Raw genomic sequence first — 27,839 nt, forward strand, 5'->3', positions numbered from 1 at the left:
AAAAGCGTCACTTTCAGAAGGTAACACACAGTTAACTAGTGGCCCTGGAGTGCAGAGAGGGAGCGAGGGCTGTGGGCTTCCCGTGACAGGTGAGCTGGAGCATGAAGGCCAAGTCCTGATGTGACTACCTGGGGACAGAGGAGGCTGCACGGGGGGTAGGCAGTTTAAGAGGAAGAAGGGAGAAAGTTCTGAGACAAGTGCATGAAAGTTGGACTCCTCACGGCTTATCTGAGGGTGTTCCGAGGATATCCTGACAGAATAGCTAGCCTTCTGGTTTTCCTGAGGCCTAGGGTGGGCAAAGAAGGCTAAGGTCTCAAACTCATGTTCCTGGGACCCATTCCACCCATTCTGTACTTGTTTGTGCTTCTGGGAATGGCTATTTTCTTCTCTAGGAGGAAATGAAATTATAAACCTTCCTTTGAGGAAAGGCCTAGAGCCTTTACAACGGAGAGGCACTCTTTCAGTTAAGATTCCAGGCTGTGCACAGTCTTTGGAAAAATCCCTGAGACCCAACCATTCAAAATGACTCTGGTCATTACCAGAATATTTTCAGAGACGCATTCTGCTGCAGGGCCCACGCGAGGCTCTTTCCTCCTTCTGTAGAAATGCCATTGAATGCAAGACTAGGAAGGAAAAACATTTGGGGTAGGTTATTAGAAACACGTCTACATTTGGCTTTGGTTTCAGCAACTAAAACAGCTGGCAAGACTCCACCTGGACGTGGTTCCTGCCTGGGCTGATTTGAAGCAGGAAGCGTAAGTGCCGGCCTCACCAGCAGCCACTCAGCCTTTGCCACTCCAGAGCCCAGGACGAGGCCAATCACCAGACTGCTCAAGGAGAGGCCAGACAGGAAATGGAACATGGCAAGACCTGGTCACACAGGCTGAGGACGCCTGGCGAGCTCTGCTTCGGAGGTTGACACCTTACAGGCGCCTGTCAGTGAGGCCTGGAGAAGTTTCCTCTGTTCTTGTATGGAAGGAACTCTGCTACTGCCCCCACCGTATTTAACCCTTTGTCAGTGACAGGAAGGACACGGGCAACCAGGAGACCCCCGAGTCTCAGAGATTTGGCCAGAGGCCTAAAGGAGGGCCAGGGAGGACCAAGTCTGTTTACAGAGGTGAAGGGTCCCCTCTTGTCCCAGCACCATCCTGAGAAACGAGGAGGGGGCAGGAATCTGCGGCCCAGTGTCTTTCAGTTTTGTCTGGACTGAAGAATTCCTCCCCAACCCCCAAGGGGCACGGGAAGACTACAGAGGGGCTGGCAATGTCTAGTCTTGATCTGACTGGTGTGTACACATGTCACATCACAGAGCTGAAAACTTAAGCATAATATACTTAACTGTATGCCTCTTCTATGTCGATAAAAACGTTTTTAAAAAGAAAAAGAAAAACCGCACACACAAATACCTTCCCTGTTAGGAATGCCAGCCGCCCTCTTTCCCCTGGCTCCTCCTCTGGTAAAACAAGAGGAACACGGAGTGACCAGGTTGGCCCTGAAGACGGCAGTTCTCAGAAGGCAGCAGTTACCTCAAGTTAGTCAAGCTCGGGTGGTTCCTCAGAGCCTCTGCGAAGTCCCTTGCTCCTTCATCACCGATTTGATTGCCCCACATCCTGAGGGCAGAGGGAAGACAGTGAAAGTTACCTCATGCTCATCCCTTATTTTCTGCTCAAGGCCATGGCGTGTATACTCAACACGCAGATGTTTCTGCTCCATCCCTGGAGCTGTGGCCTGGAGATGAATCCCTCCACCAGCCCCTTAGTGAGCTGCTCTGGAGGAAAAAAAGCAGTAGAAGGCTTGTGAACAGAAGTCAAATCAGACAGCTGCACAATTAGGAACCAAGTCTCACCCCTGAGCTTTTGGAGAGCTGTCAGTCAGAGCCTAAGCTCACGACTATCCCTGAAATGTCACCTGCAGGATATACAGGTTGGTGGCAGCTTGAAAGGAAGGCCTGTGGCAGTGCCAGACCCAATATCCATTTGACCCTGTGCAGGGGTGCCGGACATTCTTGAAGACATAGTCGGTCTTGCATGAAGCAAAGATCAGAAAGCACACTGAGAAAACTTATCGGCAATTTCCCTGGTATGTAAAGAGGAGGTGGCCAAACCATGTTGTTCAGATTGTTGCAGTTTGGGTGGGGAGGTGCCATGACAAGCCGTATTCTCTCCCCCCCAGTAGAAAGCCTTCGAGGATCTGGCTAAGTCAAGGGTCTGCATGGTAAGACGTTGGGCTCCCATCCTGGCCCTGCCCCCCACCACCTGGGCGTGCTTGGGTAATGCGTGGTCTCTGAGGTCTTAGTCTCATCTGTAAAGCAGGTATAAGAAGAGCATTTCCTCACAGAGTTGTTGTGAGGATTAAGTGAGTTAATATATGCAAAGCACTCCAAACAGTGCTGAGCCTATAATAAGAGTCAGCTATTCCTAAAAGGCTGCGGGTCACTGTCTACAGAAAGCAAGTCTGCCAGGCTCACCACAGAACCGGGGCTGCCTCAGCTACACGCTCTCACCAGGCAAGCGGCCTGCTGACATCCCTGCCGGTATGGCTTCTGAAACCCCAGAATGAGAGTTTTCAGCATTTTGCATAAAAAGTGTGTGTACTAGATAAAACTGCGTGGTATCAAACTTTGAATAAAGTGGAAAACTACTCATGACATGAGATTAAGTGAACAAAGGTAGAATAAAATTCTGTACAGATAGTTTGACGTCTACCATATTAAAAAAAATAGCATAGAGAGAACATAAACTGCATGAGAGCAAGAAAGCTTACCTGACCTCAAGTGTTGACAATAATTATTTCTGAGAAGGTGATCTCCATTATACTGTTCATATTTTCCATAGTTTACAAATAAAATTATCTATGTCTCTTCTAGAATCAGAGAAAAAATCATAACTCTATGAAAAGCTGTAGTCTCCTGAATCAAAACCATGATGAAATATCACCTCACACCCATATGGATGGTTACTATCAAAACACCAGAAAATAACAAGTTGTTGGTAAGGGTGTGGAGAAATTGGAACCCCTGTGCACTGTTAGTAGGAATGTAAAATGGTATAGCTGCTGCAGAAAACAATATGGTGGTTCCTCAAAAAATTAAAAATAGAATTACCATGTGATCCAGCAATTCCACTTCTGGGTATATACCCAAAAGGATTTAAAGCAGGGTCTCAAAGAGATACATGTACACCCATGTACATAGCAGCATTATTCACAAGAGCTAAAAGGTGGAAACAATCCAAGTGTCCACTGACAGATGAATGGATAAACAACTGTGGTATATATATAGAATGGTCTATTACACCGCCTTAAAAAGGAAGGAAAGTCTGACACATGCTACAACATGGATAAACCTTGAGGACATCATGCTAAGTGAAATAAGCCAGTCACAAAAGAAGACAAATACTGTATGACTCCACTTATATGACTCCCTACAATAGTCAAATTCACAGGAACAGAGGATACTATAGAAAGGTGGTTGCCAGGGCTGAGGGGAGGGGAGAATGAGTTTCTGTTTTGCAAGATAGAGTTCTGGAGATGGATAATGGTGATGGTTGCACAACTATACAAATGTGGTTGCACAACTATATGAATGTACTTAAGGCCACTGAACTGTACACTTAAAAGGTTAAGATGGTAACTTTTGTTATGTGTATTTTCAATAAAAAATTGAATTAAAAAAGCCTCCAGAGGGCTTCCCTGGTGGCGCAGTGGTTAAGAGGCCGCCTGCAAATGCAGGGGACACGGGTTCGTGCCCCAGTCCTGGAAGATCCCACGTGCCGCGGAGCGGCTGGGCCCGTGAGCCATGGCCGCTGAGCCTGCGCGTCCGGAGCCTGTGCTCCGCAGCGGGAGAGGCCGCAGCAGTGAGAGGCCCGCGTACCGCAAAAAAAAAAAAAAAAAGCCTCCAGAGACAAGGTGGCAGAGTAGAAGGTTGTGAGCTCACCTCTTCTTATGAAAACACCAAAATTACAACTAAATGATGAACAACCATTGATGAAAAAAATGCTGGAACCTACCAAACAAGATGTCCTACATCCAAAGACAAAGAAGAACCCACAACGAGACAGTTTGAGGGGAGCAATCGTGATGAAATCAAATCCCATACCAAGTGGACAACCCCCAAACTGGAAGACTATCACAGAAGTCCCCACAGGAGTGAAAGTTCTGAGCTTCACGCCAGGCTCCCCAGCCCGGGGGTCTGGCAATGGGAGGAGGCAGAGCCCCAGCGGGATTTGATCACAGGAATTCCACTCTTGGAGGGCACACACAAGGTATTGTGCACACCAGGACCCAGGGAAAAAAGCAGTGACCTCTCCTAAGAGCCTAGGCCAGACCTCTATGCTGGTGTTGGAGGGTCTCCTGCAAAGGCAGGGGGCGGCGGTAGCTCACTGTGGGGACAAAGACACTGGTGGCGGTAGTTCTTGGGAGTACTCATTGGTGTGAGCCCTCCTGGAGGCTGCCATATTTTCACCAACACCTGGCCCCACCCAATAGCATGTTGGCTCCAGTGCTGGGTCACCTCAGGCCAACCAAGTGGAAACACAGGCCCACCCATCAGCAGACAGGCTGCTTAAAGTCTTCCTGACCACACAACTGCCAGCTGAACACACCCCCAGACACAGCCCTGTGCATCAGAGGGACAAGACCCAGCTCCACCCACCAGTGGGCAGGAACCAGTCCCTCCCACCAGGAAGCCTGCACAAGCCTCTTAGACCAGCCTCATCCACCAGGGGGCAGACAGCAGAAGCAACAAGAACCACAACCCTGCAGACTGTGGAAAGGAAACCACAATCACAGAAAGTTAGACAAAATGAGACAGCAGAGGAATATTTCCCAGATGAAGGAACAAGATAAAACCTCAGAAGAACAACTAAGTGAAGTGGAGATAGGCAATCTACCCAGGAAAGAACTTAGAGTAATGATAAGAAAGATGATCCAAGATCTCGGAAAAAGAATGGAGGCACAGATTGAGAAGATACAAGAAATGTTTAACAAAGACCTTGAAGAACTAAAGAACAAACAAACAGACAAACAATAAAATAACTGAAATAAAAAATACAGCAGAAGTAATCAATAGCAGGATAAGTGAGGCAGAAGAACAGATAAGTGAGCTGGAAGCCAGAATGGTGGAAATCACTGCTACAGAACAGAATAAAGAAAAAAGAATGACAAGAAATGAAGACGGGCTTCCCTGGTGGCGCAGTGGTTGAGAATCTGCCTGCTAATGCAGGGGACATGGGTTCGAGCCCTGGTCTGGGAAGATCCCACATGCTGTGGAGCAACTAGGCCCATGAGCCACAACTACTGAGCCTGCGCATCTGGAGCCTGTGCTCCGCAACAAGAGAGGCCGCGATAGTGAGAGGCCCGCGCACCGCAATGAAGAGTGGCCCCCGCTTGCCACAACTAGAGAAAGCCCTTGCACAGAAACGAAGACCCGACACAGCCAAAAATAAATAAATAAACAAATGTGGGTTTTTTTAAAAAAAAAAGGTTGGCCCAGTTTAAAAAAAAAAAAAGAAATGACAATCTTAAAAGACCTCTGGGACGACACTAAATGCACCAATGTTCACATTTTAGGGGTCCCAGAAGGAGAAGAGAGAGAGAAAGGACGTGAGAAAATATGTGAAGAGATAGTAGCTGAAAACTTCCCTAACGTGGGAAAAGAAACAGTCACCCAAGTCCAGGAGGTGCAGAGAGTCCCAGACAAGATAAACCCAAGGAGGAACACACCAAGACACATAGTTATCAAATTGACAAAAATTAAAGAAAAAATATTAAAAGCAACAAGGGAAAAATGACAACATACAAGGGAACTCCCATAAGGATATCAGCTGATTTCTCACCAGAAACTCTGCAGGCCAGAAGGGAGTGGCATGATATATTTAAAGTGATGAAAGGGAAGAACCTACAACGAAGATTACTCTACCCGGCAAGGATCTCATTCAGGTTAGACAGAAAAATCAAAAGCTTTACAGACAAGTAAAAGCTAAGAGAATTCAGCACCACCAGACCAGCTTTGCAACAAATGTGAAAGGAACTCCTCTAGGTGGGAAAGAAGCCAGCAACTTAAAACAACCTTGTACATATATAGACTGCCATATCAAAACCTCATGGGAGGCAGAAATAGAGACACAGATGTAGAGAACAAATGTATGGACACCAAGTTGGGGAAAGCGGCGGGGGGGGGGGGGGGGTGGTGGTGTGATGAACTGGGCGATTGGGATTGACATGTATACACTGATGTGTATAAAACTGATGACTAATAAGAACCTGCTGTATACTAGGAATAAACCTACCTAGGGAAACAAAAGACCTGTATGCAGAAAACTATAAGACACTGATGAAAGAAATTAAACATGATACCAACAGATGGAGAGATGTACCATGTTCTTGGATTGGAAGAATCAATATTGTAAAGATGACTATACTACCCAAAGCAATCTACAGATTCAATGCAATCCCTATTAAATTACCAATGGCATTTTTTTACGGAACTAGAACAAATCATCTTAAAATTTGTATGGAGACACAAAAGACCCCAAATAGCCAAAGCAGTCTTGAGGGAAAAAAACGGAGCTGGAGGAATCAGGCTCCCTGACTTCAGACTATACTACAAAGCTACAGTAATCAAGACAGTATGGTACTGGCACAAAAACAGAAACATAGATCAATGGAATAGGATAGAAAGATCAGAGATAAACCCACGCACCTATGGTCAACTAATCTATGACAAAGGAGGCAAAGATATACAATGGAGAAGAGACAGTCTCTTCAATAAGTGGTGCTGGGAAAACTGGACAGCTACATGTAAAAGAATGAAATTAGAACACTCCTTAACACCATACACAAAACTAAACTCAAAATGGATTCGAGACCTAAATGTAAGACCGGACACTATAAAACTCTTAGAGGAAAACATAGGAAGAACACTCTTTGACATAAATCACAGCAAGATCTGTTTTGATCCACCTCCTAGAGTAATGGAAATAAAAACAAAAATAAACAAATGGGATCTAATGCAAGTTCAAAGCTTTTGCACAGCAAAGGAAACCATAAACAAGATGAAAAGACAACCCTCAGAATGGGAGAAAATATTTGCAAACGAATCAACAAAGGATTAATCTCCAAAATCTATAAACAGCTCATGCAGCTCAATATTAAAGAAACAAACAACGCAATCCAAAAATGGGCAGAAGACCTAAATTTTAGAGGTATAAGTAATAAATCAATAGTGGAAACAAAATGTAATCATTAAAAAAAAATCCCCATTAATGCAAGGAAAAGGAAAAAAGAAACAAAAGTTTGGACCAAACGGAAAAGAGCTGGCAATGTAACAGACTTTAATCCAATCAGTAATCACATTAAATGTGAATAATCTAAACATACCAATTAAAAAGAGACTGTCAGTTTAGATAAAAAGGCAAAACTCAACTAGATGCTGCCTACAGACAAAGATGACAGTGAAGTTGTAAAGGGGGTGTGCATATTTGGAGTTTTGGGGGTTACTGATTTGGGTGGTAGTTGTACAAAGTATTTCCTTTGTAATTGCTTGTTAAACTCCATTTTATATACTTGATATGTATATTCCCAATAAATAAATAAAGTTAACTGGCAATCAAATGTCTGCTGAGGTGGGGGGGGAGGAAGAACCTGCTGTATAAAAAAACAAATAAAATAAAATTCAAAAATTTAAAAACCTCATGGGAACGGCAAACCCAAAAACTACAATAGATACACACACACAAAAGAAAAAGCAACCCAAACACAACTCTAAAGATGGTCATCAAACCACAAGAGAAGAGAACAAAAGAGGAAGGGAAGAAAACAGACCTACAAAAACAAACTCGGGCTTCCCTGGTGGTGCAGTGGACGTGGGTCCGTGCCCAAGTCCAGGAAGATCCCACATGCCACGGAGCAGCTAGGCCTGTGAGCCATGGCCGCTAGGCCTGCGTGTCCAGAGCCTGTTTTCCGCAACGGGAGAGGCCACAACAGTGAGAGGCCCGCGTACCGCAAAAAAAAAAAAACCACCAAAATGATTAAGAAAATGGCAATAGGAACATACATATGGATAATTACCTTGAATGTAAATGGATTACATGCTCCAACCAAAAGACATACACTGGCTGAATGGATACAAAAACAAGACCCGTATATATGCTGTCTACAACAGGCCCACTTCAGACCTAGGGACACAAACAGGCTGAAACTGAGGGGATGGAAGAAGGTATTCAATGCAAGTGGAAATCAAAAGAAAGCTGGAGTAGCAATACTCATATCAGACAAAATAGACTTTAAAATAAAGACTATTACAAGAGACAAAGAAGGACACTATATAATAATCATGGGATCAATCCAAGAAGAAGATATAACAACTGTAAATATATATGCATCCAACATAGGAGCACCTCAATATATAAGGCAGATACTAACAGCCATAAAGGGAGAAATCAACAGTAAGTAACACAGTAATGGTGGAGGACCTTAACACCCCACCACTTTCATCAACGGACAAATCATCCAGACAGAAAATCAGTAGAGAAACACAGGCCTTAAATGACACATTAGACTACATGGACTTAATTGATATTTATACAGCATTCCATCCAAAAGCAGCAGAATACACATTCTTCAAGTGCAAATGGAACATTCTCTAGGACTGACCACATGCTGGGCCACAAAGCAAGCCTTGGTAAATTTACAAAAAGTGAAATCATATCAAGCATCTTTTCCGACCACAATGCTATGAGATTAGAAATCAACTACAGGAAAAAAAACTGTAAAAATCACAAACACATGGAGGCGAAACAATATGCTACTAAACAACCAGTGGATCACTGAAGAAGTCAAAGAGGAAATCAAAAAATACCTAGAGACAAATGAAAATGAAAAGCACAACAATCCAAAACCTATGGAATGCAGCAAAAGCAGTTCCAAGAGGGAAGTTTATAGCTATACAATCTTACCTCAGGAAACAAGAAAAATCTCAAATAAACAACCTAACCTTACACCTAAAGCACTAGAGACAGAAGAACAAACAAAACCTAAAGTTAGTAGCAGAAAATAAATCATAAAGATCAGCGCAGAAACAAATGAAATAGAAACAAAACAGTAGCAAAGATCAATGAAACTAAAAGCTGGTTCTTTGAAAAGATAAACAAAATTGATAAATCTTTAAGCCAGACTCATCAAGAGAAAAGGGCGAGGACTCAAATCAATAAAATTAGAAATGAAAAAGGAGAAGTTACAACAAACACCACAGAAATACAAAGGATCAAAAGAGACTACTATGAGCAACTGTATGCAAATAAAATGGACAACCTGGAAGAAACGGACAAATTCTTTAGAGAAAGGTACAATCTCCCAAGACCGAACAAGGAAGAAATAGAAAATATGAGTAGACCAATCGCAAGCACTGAGATTGAAACTGTGATTTTTAAAACTCCCAACAAACAAAAGGACAGGACCTGGTGGCTTCACAGAATTCTACCAGACATTTAGAGAAGAGCTAACACCTCTCCTTCTCAAACTCTTCCCAAAAATTGCAGAGGGAGGAAAACTCCCAAACTCATTCTATGAGGCCACCATCACCCTGATACCAAAACCAGACAAAATTACCACACAAAAAAGAAAACTACAGGCCAATATCACTGATGAACATAGATGCAAAAATCCTCAACAAAATACTAGCAATACATTAAGAGGATCATACGCCATGATCAAGTGGGATTTATCCCAGGGATGCAAGGCTTTTTCAATATGCGCAAATCAATCAGTGTGATACACCATGTCAACAGACTGAAGGATAAAAACCATATGATCATCTCAATAGATTCAGGAACAGCTTTTGACAAAATTCAACACCAATTTATGATAAAAACTCTCCAGAAAGTGGGCATAGAGGGAACATACCTCAACATAATAAAGGCCATATATGACAAACCTACAGCTAACATCATGGTCAACAGTGAAAAGCTGAAAGCGTTTCCTCTAAGATCAGGAACAAGACAAGGATGTCCACTCTCACCACTTTTATTCAACATAGTTTTGGAAGTCCTAGCTATGGCAATCAGAGAAGAAAAAAATAAATAAAAGGAATCCAAATTGGAAAAGAAGTTAAACTGTCACTGTTTGCAGATGATATGATACTATACATAGAAAATCCTAAGGATACTTACTACCAGAAAACTACTAGAGCTCATCAATGAATTTGGTAAAGTTGCAGGTTACAAAATTAATACACAAGAATCTGTTGCATTTCTGTACACTTACGATGAAAGATCAGAAAGAGAAATTCAAGAAACAATCCCGTTTCCCATCACATCAAAAAGAATAAAATACCAAGGAATAAACCTACCTAAGAAGACAAAAGACCTGTACTCTGAAAACTATAAGATGCTGATGAAAGAAATCGAAGATGACACAAACAGATGGAAAGATATACCATGTTCTTGGATTGGAAGAATCAATATTGTCAAAATGACTTGGGTAGCCAAGGCAATCTACAGATTCAGTGCAATCCTTATCAAATTACCAATGGCATTTTTCACAGAATTAGAACAAAAAATCTTAAAATTTGTATGGAAACACAAAAGACCCTGAATAGCCAAACCAATCTTAAGAAAAACGGAGCTGGGGGAATTATGCTCCCTGACTTCAGACTATACTATGAAGCTACAGCCATCAAACCAGTATGGTACTGGTACAAAAACAGAAATACAGGTCAATGGACCAGGAGAGAAAGCCCAGAAATAAACCCATGCACCTATGGGTCAATTAATCTACGACAAAGGAGGCATGACTATACAAATGGGGGAAAGACAGTCTCTTCAATAAATGGTGCTGGGAAAACTGGACAGCTGCATGTAAAAGAATGAAATTAGAACATTCTTTAATCACCATCACAAAAATAAACTCAAAATGGATTAAAGACCTAAATGTAAGACCTGGTGCTATAAAACTCTTAGAGGAAAACATAGGAAGAATACTCTTTGACATAAATCACATTAATATTTTTTTTCTACCCATCTCCTAGAGTAATGGAAATAAAAACAAAAATAAACAAATGGGACCTAATTAAACTCAAAAGCTTTTGCATAGCAAAGGAAACTATAAACAAAGACAACCCTCAGAATGGGAGAAAATACTTACAAACAATGCAACTGACAAGAGATTAATCTCCAAAATCTACAAACAGCTCATGCAGCTCAATATCAAAAAAACAGACAACTCAATCAAAAAATGGGCAGAAGACCTAAATAGACATTTCTCCAAAGAGGACAAACAATAGCCAAAGCAATATCATATCATGGCCAAGAGGCACATGAAAAGATGCCCAACATCACTAATTATTAGAGAAATGCAAATCAAAACTGCAATGAGATATCACCTCACACCAGTTAGAATGGCCATCATCAAAATGTCTACAAACAATAAATGATGATGAAGGTGTGGAGAAAAGGGAACCCGCCTACACTGTTGGTGGGAATGTAAACTGGTACAGCCGCTATGGAGAACAGTATGGAGGTTCCTTAAAAAATTAAAAATAGAGCTACCATATGATCCAGCAACCCCACTCCTGGGCATATATCCAGAGAAAACCATAATTCCAAAGGATACATGCACCCCAATGTTCACTCAGCACTATTTACAATAGCCAAGACATGCAAGCAACCTAAATGTCCAAAGACGAAGAATGGATAAAAAAGATGTGGTACATATATACAATGGAATATTACTCAGCCATTAAAAAGGATGAAATAATGCCATTTGCAGCAACCTGGATGGACTTGGAGATTATCGTACTGAGTGAAGTAAATCAGAGAAAGACAAATATCATATGATATCACATGCGGAATCTAAAAAAAGATACAAATGAACTTATTTACAAAATAGAAACAGACTCACAGAAAACAAAGTTAGAAAACAAACTTATGGTTACCAAAGGAGAAAGGTGGTGGGCAGGGAAGGGATAAATTGGGAGTGTGGGATTGACAAATACACACTACTGTGTTTAAATAGATAACTAATAAGGACCTACTGTACAGCACAAGGACGTCTGCTCAATATGCTATAATAACCTAAATGGGAAAAGAATTTGAAAAAGAATAGATACATGTATAGCTGAATCACTTTGCTCTACACCTGAAAGTAACACAACATTATTAATCAACTATACTCCAATATAAAATAAAAATTTTTTAAAAGCCTCCAGAGACTATATAATCTTAAAATGAAGCACACCTGCCTGAGGAAGTTTACCACATAGGGCTAAAACTCCATTTGCTAGCTCCGTCCATTTGCTGGTGGTGATAAATACTGCCTTTTGCATGAATTAAATAAAGTCCATGCGATTAAAGTGGCAGTCAAACCTGGGACTTCCCACAGCATTTCCCACGCAGGAGCCAGTGGGGCCCAGCCACCAGGGCATCTGCGATGGAGGCTCTCTGTGGCCTCTGCCCCACAGCTTGCGCCAGCGGTCCTTTGGCTAGATGGATGTACGAAAAGACCAGCAGGCGCTCCTGTACACAGAGCAGGCTGTATACGCACGCCCATGTGCATCCGTCTCTACTCACCCAACTTCAAAGATGGACTTGCTGTTCTTCACAGCCAGGGCGAGACACTTTGCTCCTTCGCTTGTTATTTTGTTTTTTCCCAGTCTGCAGAGAGAGTCGTGCACACGTCAGCTACAGCTATGAGGGGACTCCAGCATCAGCCACCCTCGTCCTTGGCACGGAGCCCCTCTGGCCCCTCCTAGGAGGGGTGGTCTTTCTCCTGGGACCTACAGCAGCCCTCCCTGGGCGTCCTCTCAGGGAGGGGCCCAAAGCCCTGAGGAAAGCCAGTCGTGATTCCTCTCCAGGTGGTCACAATCTCTGCAGAGACTCAGGGACCCAAGTTCCCCCGGAGGTTCTTTAAATGACCTCTGAGCATCACTCATTTCCATCAGCAGACCAGAAGGTTCCCACTTCAACTGCGAATGGTCAAGGGGTAGGTTGCCATCACCAGGGCAGCATCACCAGGCTCCTCCAAGGCTGGTGCTCTGGCACCTTTGGCAGGACATTCCTGTGACACAGCCAGGGATCAGGCTCTCATCTGCAGTGTTATGGCCTGAAGGTTTGCCTCCCCCTCCCCCTACCGGAATCCATATGTTGAAATCCTAACCCCTAAGTGATGGTGCTAGGAGGTGGAACCTTTGGGAAGTGATAAAGTCACTCATCACAGCCCTCACAAATGGGATTAGTGACTTAGGAGTGAAGTCCAAGAAAGCTCCCTTTCCCCTTTTTCCACCACCACGTGAGGACACCGTGAGAAGGCACCATCTAAGAACAAGGCATTGGGCCCTCACCAGGGACCTAATCTGCTGGTGCCTCGATCCTAAGGTTCCCCAGCCTCCAGAACGGTCAGAAATAAATCTCTGGTGTTTATAAGCAACCTCGTTTATGGTATTTTGTTACAGAAGCCAAAATGGACGAAGACAATGTGGGACTTCCTCAGGGGAAAACGATCTCCAGAAAGGGTGACAGTTGTGGCCTTTCTTCCCGTTAGGAGTTAATGAAATCAAAATGCCACACTCCCCCCCCCCACCCATGGTAGGGGGCCCTTCCAAACACGGAGCCTCACCCACAGCTCACCTTCTACACACAGGTGTCCTGATTTGACCTGATTTGGCCCTGGGGCAAGCAGAAGGCAGCTCTAGGGTGGCATTTATTCTTTGCTTGAACAATGAAGGGTGACCAAGAGAAGCTACTGAAGACCCCGCTCGCTGTGCCCACCCCACTTACTTCAGGTGCGTGAGGCCTGTGCACTCATCCAGGATTCTGGCGATGTACGTGGCTCCGACATCGGTGATTTGGTTGTTGTATAAGCTTTGAGAGAAAGCATGGCCGTGAGAATTGAGGACCCCATTTTTTAAAGTGAGTGGGGGCTGTCTGCTGATTTACAAAGTCTAGGTCAAAAGGAGAAAGGAAGGGCACGTGGAGGCATGAGTTTGGGGCTGTGGGGGTCTCAGGCTGGGTTCAAGGCCAACTCTGCACGTTCCCCAGCTTTATGACCTGGGGCAAGGTACCGAGCTTCTCTGTGCCTCAGTTTCTCCATGTGTAATACAGGGGTAAGAGTTACGGCTCCCTCGCAGGGTTGTTATGAGGATTGTATGAGGTCATCCCAAGCCCCTGCGTGTAAGTGCTCGATAAATGGCAGTTGAGGGGTATTTTCAGATTAAGATCACAATTGGCATCTTAAGGGGTAAAAGTTTCTAAGCATTAGAACCAACTCAGTGTCTACCTTTTCGTCACTTTACCACTTGACACCAATTCAACAATAAGGCAGAAAGGAGTTGCAAGTGGTAAGGAGACAGGTTTCCAGTGTTCCACAGTCATGCAGAACTCCAGAGCCAAAAGGCAACCTGGGATTCAGGGCTTCAGTGTTCTCATGTGACAGCTGAGAAAACGGAGGCCCAAGGAAGCTGACGGGCTGGCTCCAGCTCAGAGAGTCAACGGCAGCCGTGGGGCTGGCGGGGCTGTGGCCCACAGTCTCTCCTGTCAAACCCCAAAACCCCAAAGGCTCTGAAAACCCAAACTTCTTCCTAACTATTTTGGCAACCGACGTGGAGCTGTTCATGGTCTTTATCCCAACTGGTTTGAATGTTTATACCTTTTGCTGCAGAAATGTTAAAGTATCTGAAAATGGGGTACTGCCCTAGATCCCACTGGTCATGTCACTGCTAGGTAGCACGGGCACTGATTTCTGATTCGTGTCTTGCCCCAAGGGCTCTGGATGACAGATCAGGGACCCATCATAGTGAAATCTACCCCATGAACAGTATTCTCACATCAATAAAACATATCCCCAGGAATCCTGTCATTACAGCAATCAGTCACCACCTGTAAAACTATCTGACTCTATTAGGATCCCAATTATACAAGGGGGATGAGAAGGCTGAGGCTCAGTGAGGTTTCCTGGCTTGCTCAGAGTGGGCTGCTAGCCGAGCCAAAAGCAGGACCCAGGCCTCCTGGCTCCCAATTCAGTGCTCTTCCTGGTACCCTGGGGCCATCAGTCTCAACCACCCAGTGATCCGTAGGAATGGCAACCTCCTGCTGCTCTGTACTCTTACTATGTAGCTGTCGCAGTGTTCTGGAGAAATACATACCCTAAAAATGTCAGAATTTTGTATTTGGTCAGCTCTTCACACAGCACCTTCACCCCACTGTCGGTGATCTGGTTCACACTGAGTCTGAAAACAGCAAAGAAAGTTAAAAATCAGAGCGGCTGCTCACTGTGAAAGAGCATGAATTCCACAAGGATGCGCAAGTCTATAGGTCCTGGAGTCTTCCCAGCTATAGATGTCCCCCCCCCCCCCCGAGAGAACTGGCCATAGCAGACAGCCACACGGCCCCTACAGACCCTGGTCTTCACAGGGCTGAGAGACCCATGAGAACCAGTCCATTGGCAAGGCTACAGCACAGCCCTGATTCAACACAAGGGCAACAAGGGACACCTGAAGGACACGTGTGGACAGCCACCTCCGATATCCTGCATTTGCCGGTGGCCTATGTGTCAATGTGGCTCTCGCTGCACAGCGGGGGGCCTTGGGATTTGGAAATGTGTAGAGCTGCATTTAGTGGTCATAAGGCTGGGGGAGTGGACGCTCCACCATCTTGCAAGTGCAGCCAGAAATGTGAGGGGTCCTGCAAAAGGCAGGACAGTCCCCACAAGAACTGTCCCACCCAAAAGGCCAAGAGCCTTTCCATCTGGAAATGCATGTGTGAAACCTGACTTGCCACCTGAAAAGGTCAATCGAGGGACACAGCTCCTGAGGTGTGGTTCTGTGCGGGAAGTTCAACGGCAAGGGAGAAAACAGCTGGATGAGGCAGGTCAGGGAGAGTGTGAGAGGTCCACACTCTCCCACTCCTCTTTAATGCAAATGCTGCTTCAGCAGGCCAGGCTTCAAGAGGGAGAGGGAGAAGAGGGCCTCAGGATGATGGATATCTCCTGGACAAGGCCCAGCGTGTACGGGGATTGCTCTTTGAAAGCCCTATACTAGCAGGATATTTTGATTTGGCTAAAATGCAAAACAATTTTTTTTACTACCAAGTACTCTCTATAAACAGACTACCCTGATCTTCTCAATTCTCCACCCCTTTATTTAGGCGAGTCTGAGGGACAGAGTAAGGCTCAGAGATGGAGGAGCGTGAGGGATGAGCGAGGGTCAGGGGTGGGTGAAGGAACAGACCAGAGCTCAGCAATTTTTTTCTGTAAAGGGTCAGATAACAAATTTTTAAGCTCTGCAGGCCATCTGGTCTCTATTGCAACCACTCAGCTCTGCAGAGTGAAGCAGCCAATATATAAATAAATGAGTGTGACTGTATTCTAATAAAACTTTATCCATAAACACAAGCCGTGGGCCCAACTGGGCCACTTATGACACACTGTCCTCTGTGATAAGTAAAAGGCTGAAGAGGTAAAAGCTTGATTTTTAGGCCAATCAAAATGATCACGTCAGACACTCTGAACCCCTCCACTCATGGTACCCACCTTGGTGCTGGGGCACAGTGTGTACATACACTGCATGACTATCCCAGGGTGGCCAGAGCCAACTAGTCACTCCCAATATCTGTGCTTACTTAGAAAGAGAATCCCTCATTTTTTAGCTGGGCACATGTGCTTAGGTTCTGCCCAGTAAGATCTAAGCAGAAGTCTCATTAGCAATAGCAGAGAAGTCTTCTTAAAAGAATGGGGTGTGTCCTAAACTTTAACTCAAAGATACATGTGCCCTTATGTTCACAGCAGCACTAGTCACAATAGTCAAGACATGGAAACAACGTAAAAGTCCATCAACACATGAACAGATAAAGATGTGGCACATATATACAATAGAATACTACTCAGCCATAAAAAAATGAAATAATGCCATTTGCAGCAACATGGATGAACCTAGAGATTATCGTACTAAGGAAGTCAGAAAGACAAATATCATATGATATCACTTCCATGCAGACTCTAAAAAAAAACATACAAATGAACTTATTTACAAAAGAGAAGCAGATTCACAGACTTCACAAACGAACTTACAGTTACCAAAGGGGAAAGGTGCGGGGGAGGGATGAATTGGGAGTTTGGGATTGACATATACACACTACCATATTTAAAACAGATAACCAACAAGGACCTACTGTATAGCACGAGGAACTCTGCTCAATATGCTGTAATAACCTAAATGGAAAAAGAATTTGAAAAAAACAGACACATGTATGTGTATCGCTGAATCACTTTGCTGTACACCTGAAACTAACAACATTGTTAACTATACTCCAATACAAAAAAAAAATGTGGTACATATATACAATGGAATACTACTCAGCCATGGAAAAGAATGAAATAATGCCATTTGCAGCAATGTGGATGGACCTAGAGATTATCATACTAAGTGAAGTAAGAAAGAGAAACTCAAATACCATATAACATCACTTATATGTGGAATCTAAAATATGACAGAAATGAACTTCTCTACGAAACAGAAACAGACTCACAGACATAGAGAACAGACTTGTGGCTGCCAAGGGTGGGGAAGGTAGGGATGGACTGGGAGTTTGGGATTAGCAGATGCAAACTATTATATACAGAATGGATATACAACAAGGTCCTACTGTATAGCACAGGGAACTATATTCAATATCCTGTGATAAACCATAATGGAAAAGACTATGAAAAAGAATATATATGTAGGTATAACTGAATCACTTTGCTGCACAGCAGAACTTAACACAACACTGTAAATCAACTGTACCGCAATAAAATTAATTTTAAAAAAGGAATGGGGTGTGTCCTTTGCCCTTCCTTCTTCCTGGTGACTAGAATGTCAACTGAATGGCTGGAGCGTGAGCAGGCATTTTGGGCCAAGATATAGTAGTCAGGTACTGAGGACAGCAGAGCAGTAAGCAGGAGAGAGCCTGGGCTCTTGATGGTCATTGAGACCTCACAGCAGCCCAGAACTGCCCTCCTTTAGATTTTTGCATGAGAGACAAGTCTGTAACTTCTCTAAGCCACCAGTATTGTGAGTTTTCTCTAACAGCCAAAACTAATCCTCACTGATGCCCTCAGGGAGCTCAGAATGCTTCCTTAAGGTTGCCCATTTCTTCCTGCCTTCTCTTGTGCTGGTTTGGAGGCAAACCTGGGGACCACCATACTGGTGCAGAGCTTCCATCTTATGAAATGGTCACAGGGAGGCACTGAGTGTGAGGTTGCCTGAGGCTACAAACAGAGTCACTGGCTGAGAGCTCAGAGAATAGATTCCAGGCTTTCCAATGCCCAGGCCGGGGCAGGTTTGGGCTCCCTACATCCCCCCCCATCCCCCCACAACGTACGCTCTGGCGCTTGTGTAACAGGTACCTGGAATCGGTTCCAAATCCCATCTGCTCTTCAGAAATGCATGAGCCAAGTAGTGGAGAACTGAAACCCCCGTAGAGATTTACAAGGTGTATTTAATACAGAAAATGCTAATAGAAGAGAGGAGACTGGTTTTTCTTTCCTCTAAACCATCAAACAGGAAACGAATCAAGAGTCAGCATTCTTTACTGAGATCCCCTGGCAGCTCAGGGCTGCCCGCTTTTTTCGTGGAAGTTAACTAACGCTAATAAGCACAAAGTCTGCTGCTTCTGCCACCGTAAAGCTTTCACGTGCCAGAAACATTTCACGGGCTATCTCTGAGCCTCACATGAATCTCAAATGGTTCTTTACGATTCTGGCTCCACCATGGCCCACCTGTGTGACCTTGAGCCACTTAACTTCTCTGTGCCTCTGCTTCCTCGTTTGCCAAAATGGAGATGGTAACAGTACCTACCTGATAGTGTTGTTAAAAGGATTAAACCAGGTAATATTTTTAATGCACTTCACCCATTCTCAATAAATGCTGATTGTTATTACTGTAATTGTTAGGATATGAGAATCTCTCTTCCAGATGAGGAGGCTGAAGCTCAAAGAGGTTAAGCAACTTCTGCTCAAGGCCACCCAGCTGGGGCCCATCCAGGTCCACCTGACTTCGAAGCTTTGCTCGTTACCCTCTGCCACCCTGAGAGAGAGAAGCGCTGGATGTTCCCAGACCCCCGGCCATGAGTTCCAGGATAATCCAGGAGATCCCGCTCCACAGTGCCAGTCCTGGTGTCCCCTGAGCCCTGGTGGCCCCGCCAGCTGCTCCCGGAACCTGGAGGTCTCACCTGATGACGGTGAGGCGGCTGAAGCAGGGCTGCAGTTCCCGCACACCATAGTCATTGAGATTGTTGTTGTCCAGGTCGAGCGCAAGGCGCTTGGGGAAGTGGTGCAGGACGAAGGAGAGGGCGCTGCAGTCGGCCGAGCAGACGTTGCAGAAGGTCAGCTTGAGGTAGTTGGCGCAGATGCCCCTGGCCGCCAGCTGCCCCACCTTCTCGCTCTGCGTCTCATAGATGCAGCGCAGCATCCAGACGAAGGTGGGCATGGCCTGCACCTGGCTGAATCCCCCAGACCGAACTCGGGGCAGGTGCTTCAGGTGGGAGCGCAGGCTGGCGAACAGGTAAGCCCACAGGGCCCTGCGCTTTCTCCGCAGGGTGGCGGCAGGCACCAGGTGCCGCAGGAGTTTCTGTTTGTCTTTGGATAGCAGCCCGCACAGGAAGAGGTTGGTGAAATGAAAGTGATCCTTGTTCTTAAAGGGGTCTTCCCCGGCCAGGCCGCGGCCCCTCAGGCACTGGATGGGTAGGAAGCGGGGATAGCAGGACGCAGCTGCTGCCTCCCCGTGAGGAGCCCACTCCTGGAAGAAGCAGAGCAGCTCCCGAGTGCCCACCTTGTCGTCCACCACCAGAAAAAAGGCAGCAAAGAAGGCCTGGAGGGTGAGGTGGAAGAACTCATAGGACTGCTGGTCCCCTTCGAGGCCCAGCTCCGGCACGGCCCGCAGGAAACCCAGCTGCAGGTCCCCCTCCTGCACCTCGGACGCCTGCACCTCCTCCTGGCTGAAGACGAAGAAGCTCTTCTCCATGCCCCGGTGAGCCACCTGGCCCAGCGAGTGCAGGGTGCCCCGGCCGGCGCGGAAGGTCTCCGTCTGGCTCCGCGTGTTCCGCTGCACCAGGCTGGTGGGCTGCGTCCTGTTCAGGTGGACCTCGGTGACCAGCAGGAAGACGTCGGTCAGCGTCACCGCGCGGTCGGGCAGCTGCAGGAGGCCGTCGAAGGTGTCGTAGAAGTGCTGGAAGCACCGGAAGATGATCCAGCAGAAGAGGGGCACGGCGCACAGGCTGAAGAGGTTGGCGTTGGCTTCCAGCTGATCCAGCAGGCGCTGGCGCACGGCGCGCTCGGGGAACATCCTCCCAGCGTAGGCGCGCAGGTGGCTGGGGGAGAAGCCGCGCAGGAGCACCTTCTTCCAGAGGAGATGCCGCGGGATCTCGACGCCCGTGCGGGCCGTGAGCAACTTGTGCGCCCCCTTGAGCAGCTTCCCGCTGAGCAGGTTGGCCAGCAGGACCAGGGGGTGGGCGGGCTCCCAGGGGGAGGAGGTGTCGGGCTCGCCGCTCAGGTCGAAGTCCGAGTGAAGCTCGTCCAGGCCGTCGAAGGTGAAGAGGGCCGTGTGCGGGAAGCGCAGCAGGAAGGCGAACACCTCCTCGGGGTCCTGCTCCGGGTAGCAGTAGTGCTTGAAGAGCAGGTCCTGCAGGCACAGCGAGGCGCTCTCCTTGAAGCAGCTGAAGGTGCGGCAGCGGAAGTGGAAGAAGAACCTGAGCTCGGCGTCCAGCTGGCCCGCGGCCCAGAGGCTCTGCAGCCGCTGCAGCAGCATGGACTTGCCCACGCCCGCGTCGCCAAAGATGAAGATGGTCTCGCCCTGCTCGTTGAGGACCCCCGTGGAGGGGTCCAGGAGGCAGGCCAGGCTGCCCAGGCTGCCCAGGCTCTCGTTGCCGAAGTCGACCAGCTCCACGACAGTGTCCGTGTACATCTCCTCCAGCAGCAGCTCCTCCTTCTGGGCGTAGCACAGGACGAACCTGGAGTCGCGGCCCAGTTGCTGTCGCAGCTTCTGGCTGTATCTGCTCACTGCAGGGGGAGTGGCGCCAGGTGAGAGGTGGAGGTAGGTGGGGAGAGAGACACAGGTGGAGAGTGCGCCCAGCAGGGAGGTCTCAGGCGGACGAGCAAAAAGCACACAGGAAGACAAACCCGCAGCCTGGACGCTCAGGCTAAGCGCGAGCACTCCTCAAGTACAAAGAGCCGGCGCTCCAGAATCTGCAGGCCCTTGGGCCTCCACCCCTCTGTCTGGCCTCAGATTTGGCCAGCCAGCGGGGACAGAATTCAACTGGGATCAGCGTCAGAGACAGGCTCGCTACTCCTCTGCGCAAGTCATCACTGAACGCCAGCTAAAAACTGAAGCCCCCTCAGATGTGACGGCCAGACCACGTGGCCCTGCTGCCCCAGCCCAACCCCAGGGTCCTGCTCAGACAGCGCAAGCCAGTCCCCACTGAAACGTGTATCGTCGAGGAAGAAATCGCCCTAACCTTTCTTGTGCTTATGACACTGTTCTTAAAACAACAGTCTCATACAACCTAATGCCGAAACTTGTTGCGATGAGATACAACAGTTGACGTTGATATGGACTAAAAAGGGGCTGTGCTTCACCGTAACTGAGTGAGCAAACTAAAGTGAAAACCGGCCCTCTTACACTACACAGGGCACAGAGGCCCTGGTTCCAAAGCTGAGGCCTGGGGATCACGGATGCTCAGCACATGCCGCAGGGGGAGCCCTGGGCTTGCCCACGGGGAAGTACATGGGTTAATATGCTGACATGGGGTAACATGCTGACGTACGTGCCATGCTCTCAGCAGAAACGAGCTACAAAATGAGCCTACTCCAGACAAAAAAAGGGTGTTCCAAAATTCCTTTAAATCGTTTTTGGGTCTTAATGATAATTCAATTAACAAAAATTGGACACACTTGCACATTTCCAGATTCATCTACAACCCTTTCCCATCAACTTAGTCCCACTTGGTTGTCAGCTTAAAATCTGTGAAGTGAGTTCTATTTTTTAGTTTTGGTAACGCAAAATTTACAGACTATAAATTCACCTATTTTACAGCAGGTATTGTTGTCAATGATTTTTAGTAAGTTTACAGAGTTAACGCAAACATCACTAAAATCCAGGGGTACACTCTCCATCGTAAGTGCATTTGCAGACGATCTCTGCCCCACCCCTGGCCCTAGGAAACTGCTGACCTGCTTCCCGTTTCTATAAATTTGCCTTTTCTGGACATTGATATCAATGGAGTCATACAATATGTCGTCTTTCACATCTGGCTTCTTGTAGAGTGAATTATACTTTCAAAGCTGTTACAGGAGCTGGGTAAAGGAGCCAGTGGAGAAGTCTTCTGCAAGAACTCTTCATCACAGGAATATTTTCCTCTTATCTTGGGGAAGGTAACAAAGTGAGGTGGGCAGGGGCAGTAACAGTAAGAAGCTAGCAGTGGCCGGCTGGTAACTGCAGAAGCAAGAGCTTGTCCCTGACACTCTGTCTCTTGGTCTGGTTTCCCCTAAATACACACCTGACACTCTGGGACACTGTCCTTTGTTTCTGTTTTCAAGGTCAAACTGGATTCTTTAAAACCCAGAGTTTGGAAGCTCAGTGCTGGTATGTTGCCAACAACTGTCTGGAAGTGGAGAGACCACAGGCACGGAAAGATGATTCCCTGGTCCCCAGACCAGACTGTGGTCCCAATGTTGTGCTCTCTCAGCACCTTGAACTGCTGTTGTCCTTATCACCATTTGCAACTACACATTTGTGTCATTATTTACTGCCAGTCTCCTGCATTAACCTCTGAGGTCCCTGAGGGCAGGAACCATAGCTGGGTCTGCTCCCTATTGTACCCCTGGCGTCCAGCACACCCCGCCCTGGCACATGCCGAGTACATCATAAATACCTGTTGAACTAATCATTTAACTAACAGGGGCCCATGGTGCTTTGGATATAAGGACTGGCAGTCAGGGGTGATACAAGAATTCTTTGCCTGGAATCAAATTTGGAAAGATCTTCAAGAAGGAAAGAAATGCAAACTTGAATTTGTACAACCACTAAAATGTCTAGATAGGTCAGAAAAGGAAGTCAGAAAGAGGTCAGAACAGAGGTCATTCCTACACTTCCATGGCTCCCTACATAAATCAGACCAGCTATCTGTGGTCAGTTCAATCACAGTTCCCTTGGCTGCACTAGGGTGATAGGGACCAGCTCTCCTTTCTAAAAGGAACACAGCAGCCGAGCCTGCTGCCTGAGGTGGAAGGCAGGGCTGGTCAAGGCGGACCCCGCCTTTATCCCCTGCTGGACCCACACAGGTAGCATTTCCAAGCCCCGGGGGCCTTGCTCGCTTGGTGGCTGCGGTCTCCCCGGGGGCTGACTCATACCTGGATCGGTGTTGACCACAGCTTTGCTCTGAATGAGCTGGGAAGGGGAGAAGCTGATCTCCGACAGCCAAGGCCTGAGGTCCACGTAAGCGTCTGTGAGTCGCTGTAGCACATAGAGGAAGAACTCGGACACCTCCTCGCCCTTGCTCTGCACCAGGTCCAGAATTCTGCGGACCTAGTGCGGCACAAGCAGTAAGGTGTGAGCCGGCACTAGGGGTGGTCTGCCCCCTGGAGAGGCTCCCATGCGGGGCTCTGAGCTCTTACTGCAGCCTCGAGCTTGACCGTCCACCCAGCTGGTATGAGATGCTACACGCCAAATGCCCAGGATCTGTAAAATGGACCGCCTGAGCAGGAAACAAACTGCACAGCTCTAGGAAACCAGAGGCTTCCAGGAGCCTAAAAATAGAAAGGTCAGACTCACAGCTAGAGCCGCGCGCCCCCCTGGAATTTCCCTTTCCCTCCTCTTCTCCTTTGCCCTCTTAAGCTAACACTTTTGCTCTCTGGGAATGAGTGCTGAGGGGGAGAAAGTCACCCGTTAGGCATAATGAGACGGGTGCTGGGCCACACAGCCAGGGGACAGCAGACCCCCGTGTAAGCTGTACCTTACAAAAGCTTTTTGTCTTACTAAAAATTCAGGGGAAAAAAACCACAACAGTGTTCTACTGTGCTTTTCCCAGAAACCCTTCTGGTCTCTTCTAAACCCAACAGGATCATGTTACAAATGAGTTCTGTCACTCCTCTCCCCAAGAAGGAGGTTTTCCTCTTGCCATTCTCTTTTTCAGAAGATGACACAAAGCTAAAGTGAAACTAAGGGCTGTGAAGACTTCCCACAGTGGAGTGTGGAAGAGTCTTTACCGTGGACCCAGGCTGGGATGCAGCCACTCCTCAACCAGAGGAATTCTCAGAGCCGTTCCCAGCTGTGAGCAGCTCTCCAGAGTTGAAGGGCACGGACTGGGCAGCACTGCTAGTGTTTCCTGCTCGTTTTCTTTTGAAAGAATTCACTCATTTAAAGTGAACTGGAAAACAAGTTGTTTGGGAACCAATACGCACAGCAAGGAGAATGGAGAGGTCAGAAGAGTTTGCTGTGTTTCAGGAACACAGAAGTGAAATACGTAACTGTGGAATGAGCTGGTAACTCAAGCCTTTCTGTGCGGTAGATAAGCCCCGACAGGAAATTCCACCCAATGTACCGCACTCCCAAAGCTCTTCACCCAGGTCAATGGGGAGAAGCCCCGTCTGGCCACCAAGGCTGGCATCCCTGTCACCGGCACCTTGTCGGGCTGCGTGGGGCAGGCACACACGATCTCCACGTCTTCGGCGGAGAAGTACTCATTCTGCAGCAAGTTGTCCAGCAGACACTGAGTGTTGCGGACATGAGTGACCAGATGCTCCCGGTTGACCTTCAACAATTTGATGTAGGAGTGCGACTCTGACCGGATTATTTCCATCTCACTGCGGCCCTGCTTTTCCATGGTTACAGGAGCAAGTGGCTGCTTTTCCCAAATTCATTTTTGGCTGCATGTGCCTTCCTGGCAGAAGGGCCATCAGGATCCACGGCCACAGCCTCTCAGTGCAAACCCTGAAGAGACAGAGGAAGTCACCAACAAAACCAAAGCCATGGGAAAGATCCCTCCCCCTTTCTCCGGTCCTGGAATTTCTCTATTTAGAACAGGAAGGAGTCATACTTACGATATTTGATCTGAGACGCAATAAAGTAAAAATCAGAATTTAATTGCTCCTGCTTGTGGGTTACACCACTAGGGTGGATGACCAGAGCTAGACAACACTATTGTTTAACAAAACTTCTTAATTAGTATTATTTTTTTAGTGTGCCTCAGTCCTAGATTGGGATAGGGGTGCAAAAGTATATTTTCCAAATTAGGTAACTGGAATTGGAAGTTTCCACGTGCCCTATGAGGGGACAGCACCCAGAACTGGGAGCAGAGGAGCTATGAGGTTGGTGGGAGAGAGGGTCTGAGCACAAAACGGCCCGAGGAGGGCGCGAGCCGGCATGAAGTCTCCTGTGGTAGCCACAGCCCACGAACCTGGGAACAGTGATGTGTCAGTCATTACTGCCTGTGCTGGGTTGTGCTGTAGCTCTCCCCACACCCCTGCCCCAGCTCTCCTTATAGCTCCAGCCAAGTTGGCGACATACAAGCACCTTAGGGAATGAAGGAGCAGCAATGGCCATTATGGAGTGAAGCGGGACAGAAGAAAGGTGAGAGGGAGAGGTGACAATTCCAAGGAATGGATGACCAGGAGACAACGTCTCCCTGGAAATCCCTGAAAACCTCATTCATGTGCTGAACTTCCTGCCTCGGTAGGGACAGGGGCCCAAGCTCTTTTATTTGGGTATTAAAAAAATACCTTGAGTTTATCTGCACTACCCCAGAACTGCACTGATTTCTTTCTTTTAGAGTAAGCTCTCTCAGCCACTTAATTCTCCAGTCATCCTGCGGATATAAATGGATCACACGCTTGGAAGTAGAAAGGCCTTGAACTGGCCACTTAGTCCTTTGTCTAAAATGCACACACTCTGGAGACAGAGTTTTAAATGTTTTTTGTAGAACTCAAAAAAAAAATTCATAGACCTCTAAACATGTATGTTTCATGAGCCCACATATGTTAACATTCAGGTCTAGTGGTTCTCACATTTTTTCCACAAAGTCACATACTAGTCTCTGATCTTTGACACACCTGCATTTTTTCTTCTTTTACCTATCAAGTTGCCAAATGCAAGCCTTATACAGATTCTCAGTGGGACCCCACACAGTAACCTTCCTTTCATAACCTGACTGATTGAGCAAAAGACAGTACATTCTAACATTCTAAACAACAGAAAGGGACTTCCCTGGTGGCGCGGTGGTTAAGAATCCGCCTGCCAACGCAGGGGACATGGGTTTGAGCCCTGGTCCGGGAAGATCCCACATGCCGCGGAGCAACTAAGCCCATGCACCACAACTACTGAGCCCGCGCTCTAGAGCCTGCAAGCCACAACTACTGAGCCCATGAACCACAACTACTAAAGCCTACGTGCTCCAGGGCCCACGTGCCGCAACTACTGAGCCCATGTGCCACAACTACTGAAGCCTGAACGCCGAGAGTCCGTGCTCCACAACAGGAGAAACCACCATAACGAGAAGCCCACGCACCACAACGAATAGTAGCCCCCGCTCGCCACAACTAGAGAAAAGCCTGCGTGCAGCAACGAAGACCCAACGCAGCCAAAAATAAATAAATTAAAAAAAAAAACAACACAAAGGCAAGAGATTCTTACCAAATGGAATTTAAAGGGATGAAAATGAGTGATTAGCTACTATTGCACTAAAAGTATGCTGATTGATTTGACTCTAATTCAGCTTTTTCTATTGTCGTCAATTCTATGACCCACTTAAGGATCCATAGCTTTAGAAAAATAGTTCCCTTAAGGGATACCAGTTGATAATGTTAAATGTGTATTTAAATTACTGGTTAATAATACCTTTTTAAGTTTTTGTCATGTGTTCTTTGAAGAAAGTGAGAATATTTTAAAACAACATTCTCTCCTTAAATCTTCAATTTCCAATTTCTTTCTGGAATCTGAAAAGTCAAAAAGAAAAATAAGAGAGAAAGGTTTCTTTGAAAACACTCTTAGGGCTTCCCTGGTGGCACAGTGGTTAAGAATCTGCCTGCCAATGCAGGGGACACGGGTTCGAGCCCTGGTCCGGGAAGATCCCACATGCCACGGAGCAGCTAAGCCTGTGTGCCACAACTACTGAGCCTGCGAGCCACAACTACTGAAGCCCGCGTGCCTAGAGCCCGTGCTCCGCAACAAGAGAAGCCAACGCGATGAGAAGCCCGCGCACCGCAACAAAGAGCAGCCCCCCCGCTCGCGGCAACTAGAGAAAGCCCATGCACAGCAACGAAGACCCAACACAGCCAAAAATAAATAAATAAATAAATTTACATTAAAAAAAACACTTGTGCTGAATGGTGAGCAAATGAATGAATGAATGAATGAAATTGGAGAAAGAATAATTTTTTAAATCCACAACTGTAGGATCTCAGAGTACTCTCTTTATCTTCTTCCTTTGGGACAGTGTTTTCCAAATCTCAGTCATTCAGGCACCATAGTCACTTTTCTTGGCCATAATTGAGTCCCATAAGCAAAGTTATTTGCTTAACTTTTTGCTTTAAATTGACTTGACTTTACAACTCAGACTAATTTTAAAGGAAAATTTATATTACCATTGTAAACAAAAAAAATCATTTGCAATAAATAGAAAGTAATACAAAAATAAATTCGCTAGAAATAAAACCATGCTATTGTACTCCAGCTCACCAGTGTTGAGAGGTTCTTGGTCTGAGGCCTGTTTTCTCTTAGAAGCATTTGAGAGGTATTAAAGACATAGTAGCACAAGACTGAGACTTTCTCTTTGAGATCATGGTAAATCTGAGAGAGCTGGAAAGGGAATTGCCTTCCCCCCTTG

The 27,839-nt window shown here is 46.5% G+C and overlaps 1 protein-coding gene across 3 annotated transcripts in view; it reads right to left on the reverse strand.

Annotated features, from left to right (window-relative positions):
* The window catches only part of NOD1 (nucleotide binding oligomerization domain containing 1), a 91,378-nt gene that overhangs the window by 21,364 nt on the left and 42,175 nt on the right, over positions 1-27,839 (reverse strand). The window contains exons 1-9 of one of the 3 annotated variants that reach the window (XM_082847005.1): positions 26,852-26,904; positions 24,642-24,949; positions 23,371-23,545; positions 19,197-21,021; positions 15,134-15,217; positions 13,770-13,853; positions 12,564-12,647; positions 1,527-1,610; positions 540-623 (exon numbers count right to left, since the gene is read on the reverse strand). In XM_082847005.1, the coding sequence (XP_082703131.1) occupies positions 540-623; positions 1,527-1,610; positions 12,564-12,647; positions 13,770-13,853; positions 15,134-15,217; positions 19,197-21,021; positions 23,371-23,545; positions 24,642-24,842 (2,621 nt within the window). In that variant the 5' untranslated portion in view covers positions 24,843-24,949; positions 26,852-26,904. Of the gene's footprint in view, positions 1-539; positions 624-1,526; positions 1,611-12,563; positions 12,648-13,769; positions 13,854-15,133; positions 15,218-19,196; positions 21,022-23,370; positions 23,546-24,641; positions 24,950-26,851; positions 26,905-27,839 lie in introns of those variants that run through there. The other 2 variants (XM_082847004.1, XM_082847006.1) reach the window with 2 other exon arrangements.

The sequence above is a fragment of the Leucopleurus acutus genome (genome assembly GCF_964270905.1).
Source record: "Leucopleurus acutus genome assembly, chromosome: 9".
NCBI lineage: Eukaryota > Metazoa > Chordata > Mammalia > Artiodactyla > Delphinidae > Leucopleurus > Leucopleurus acutus.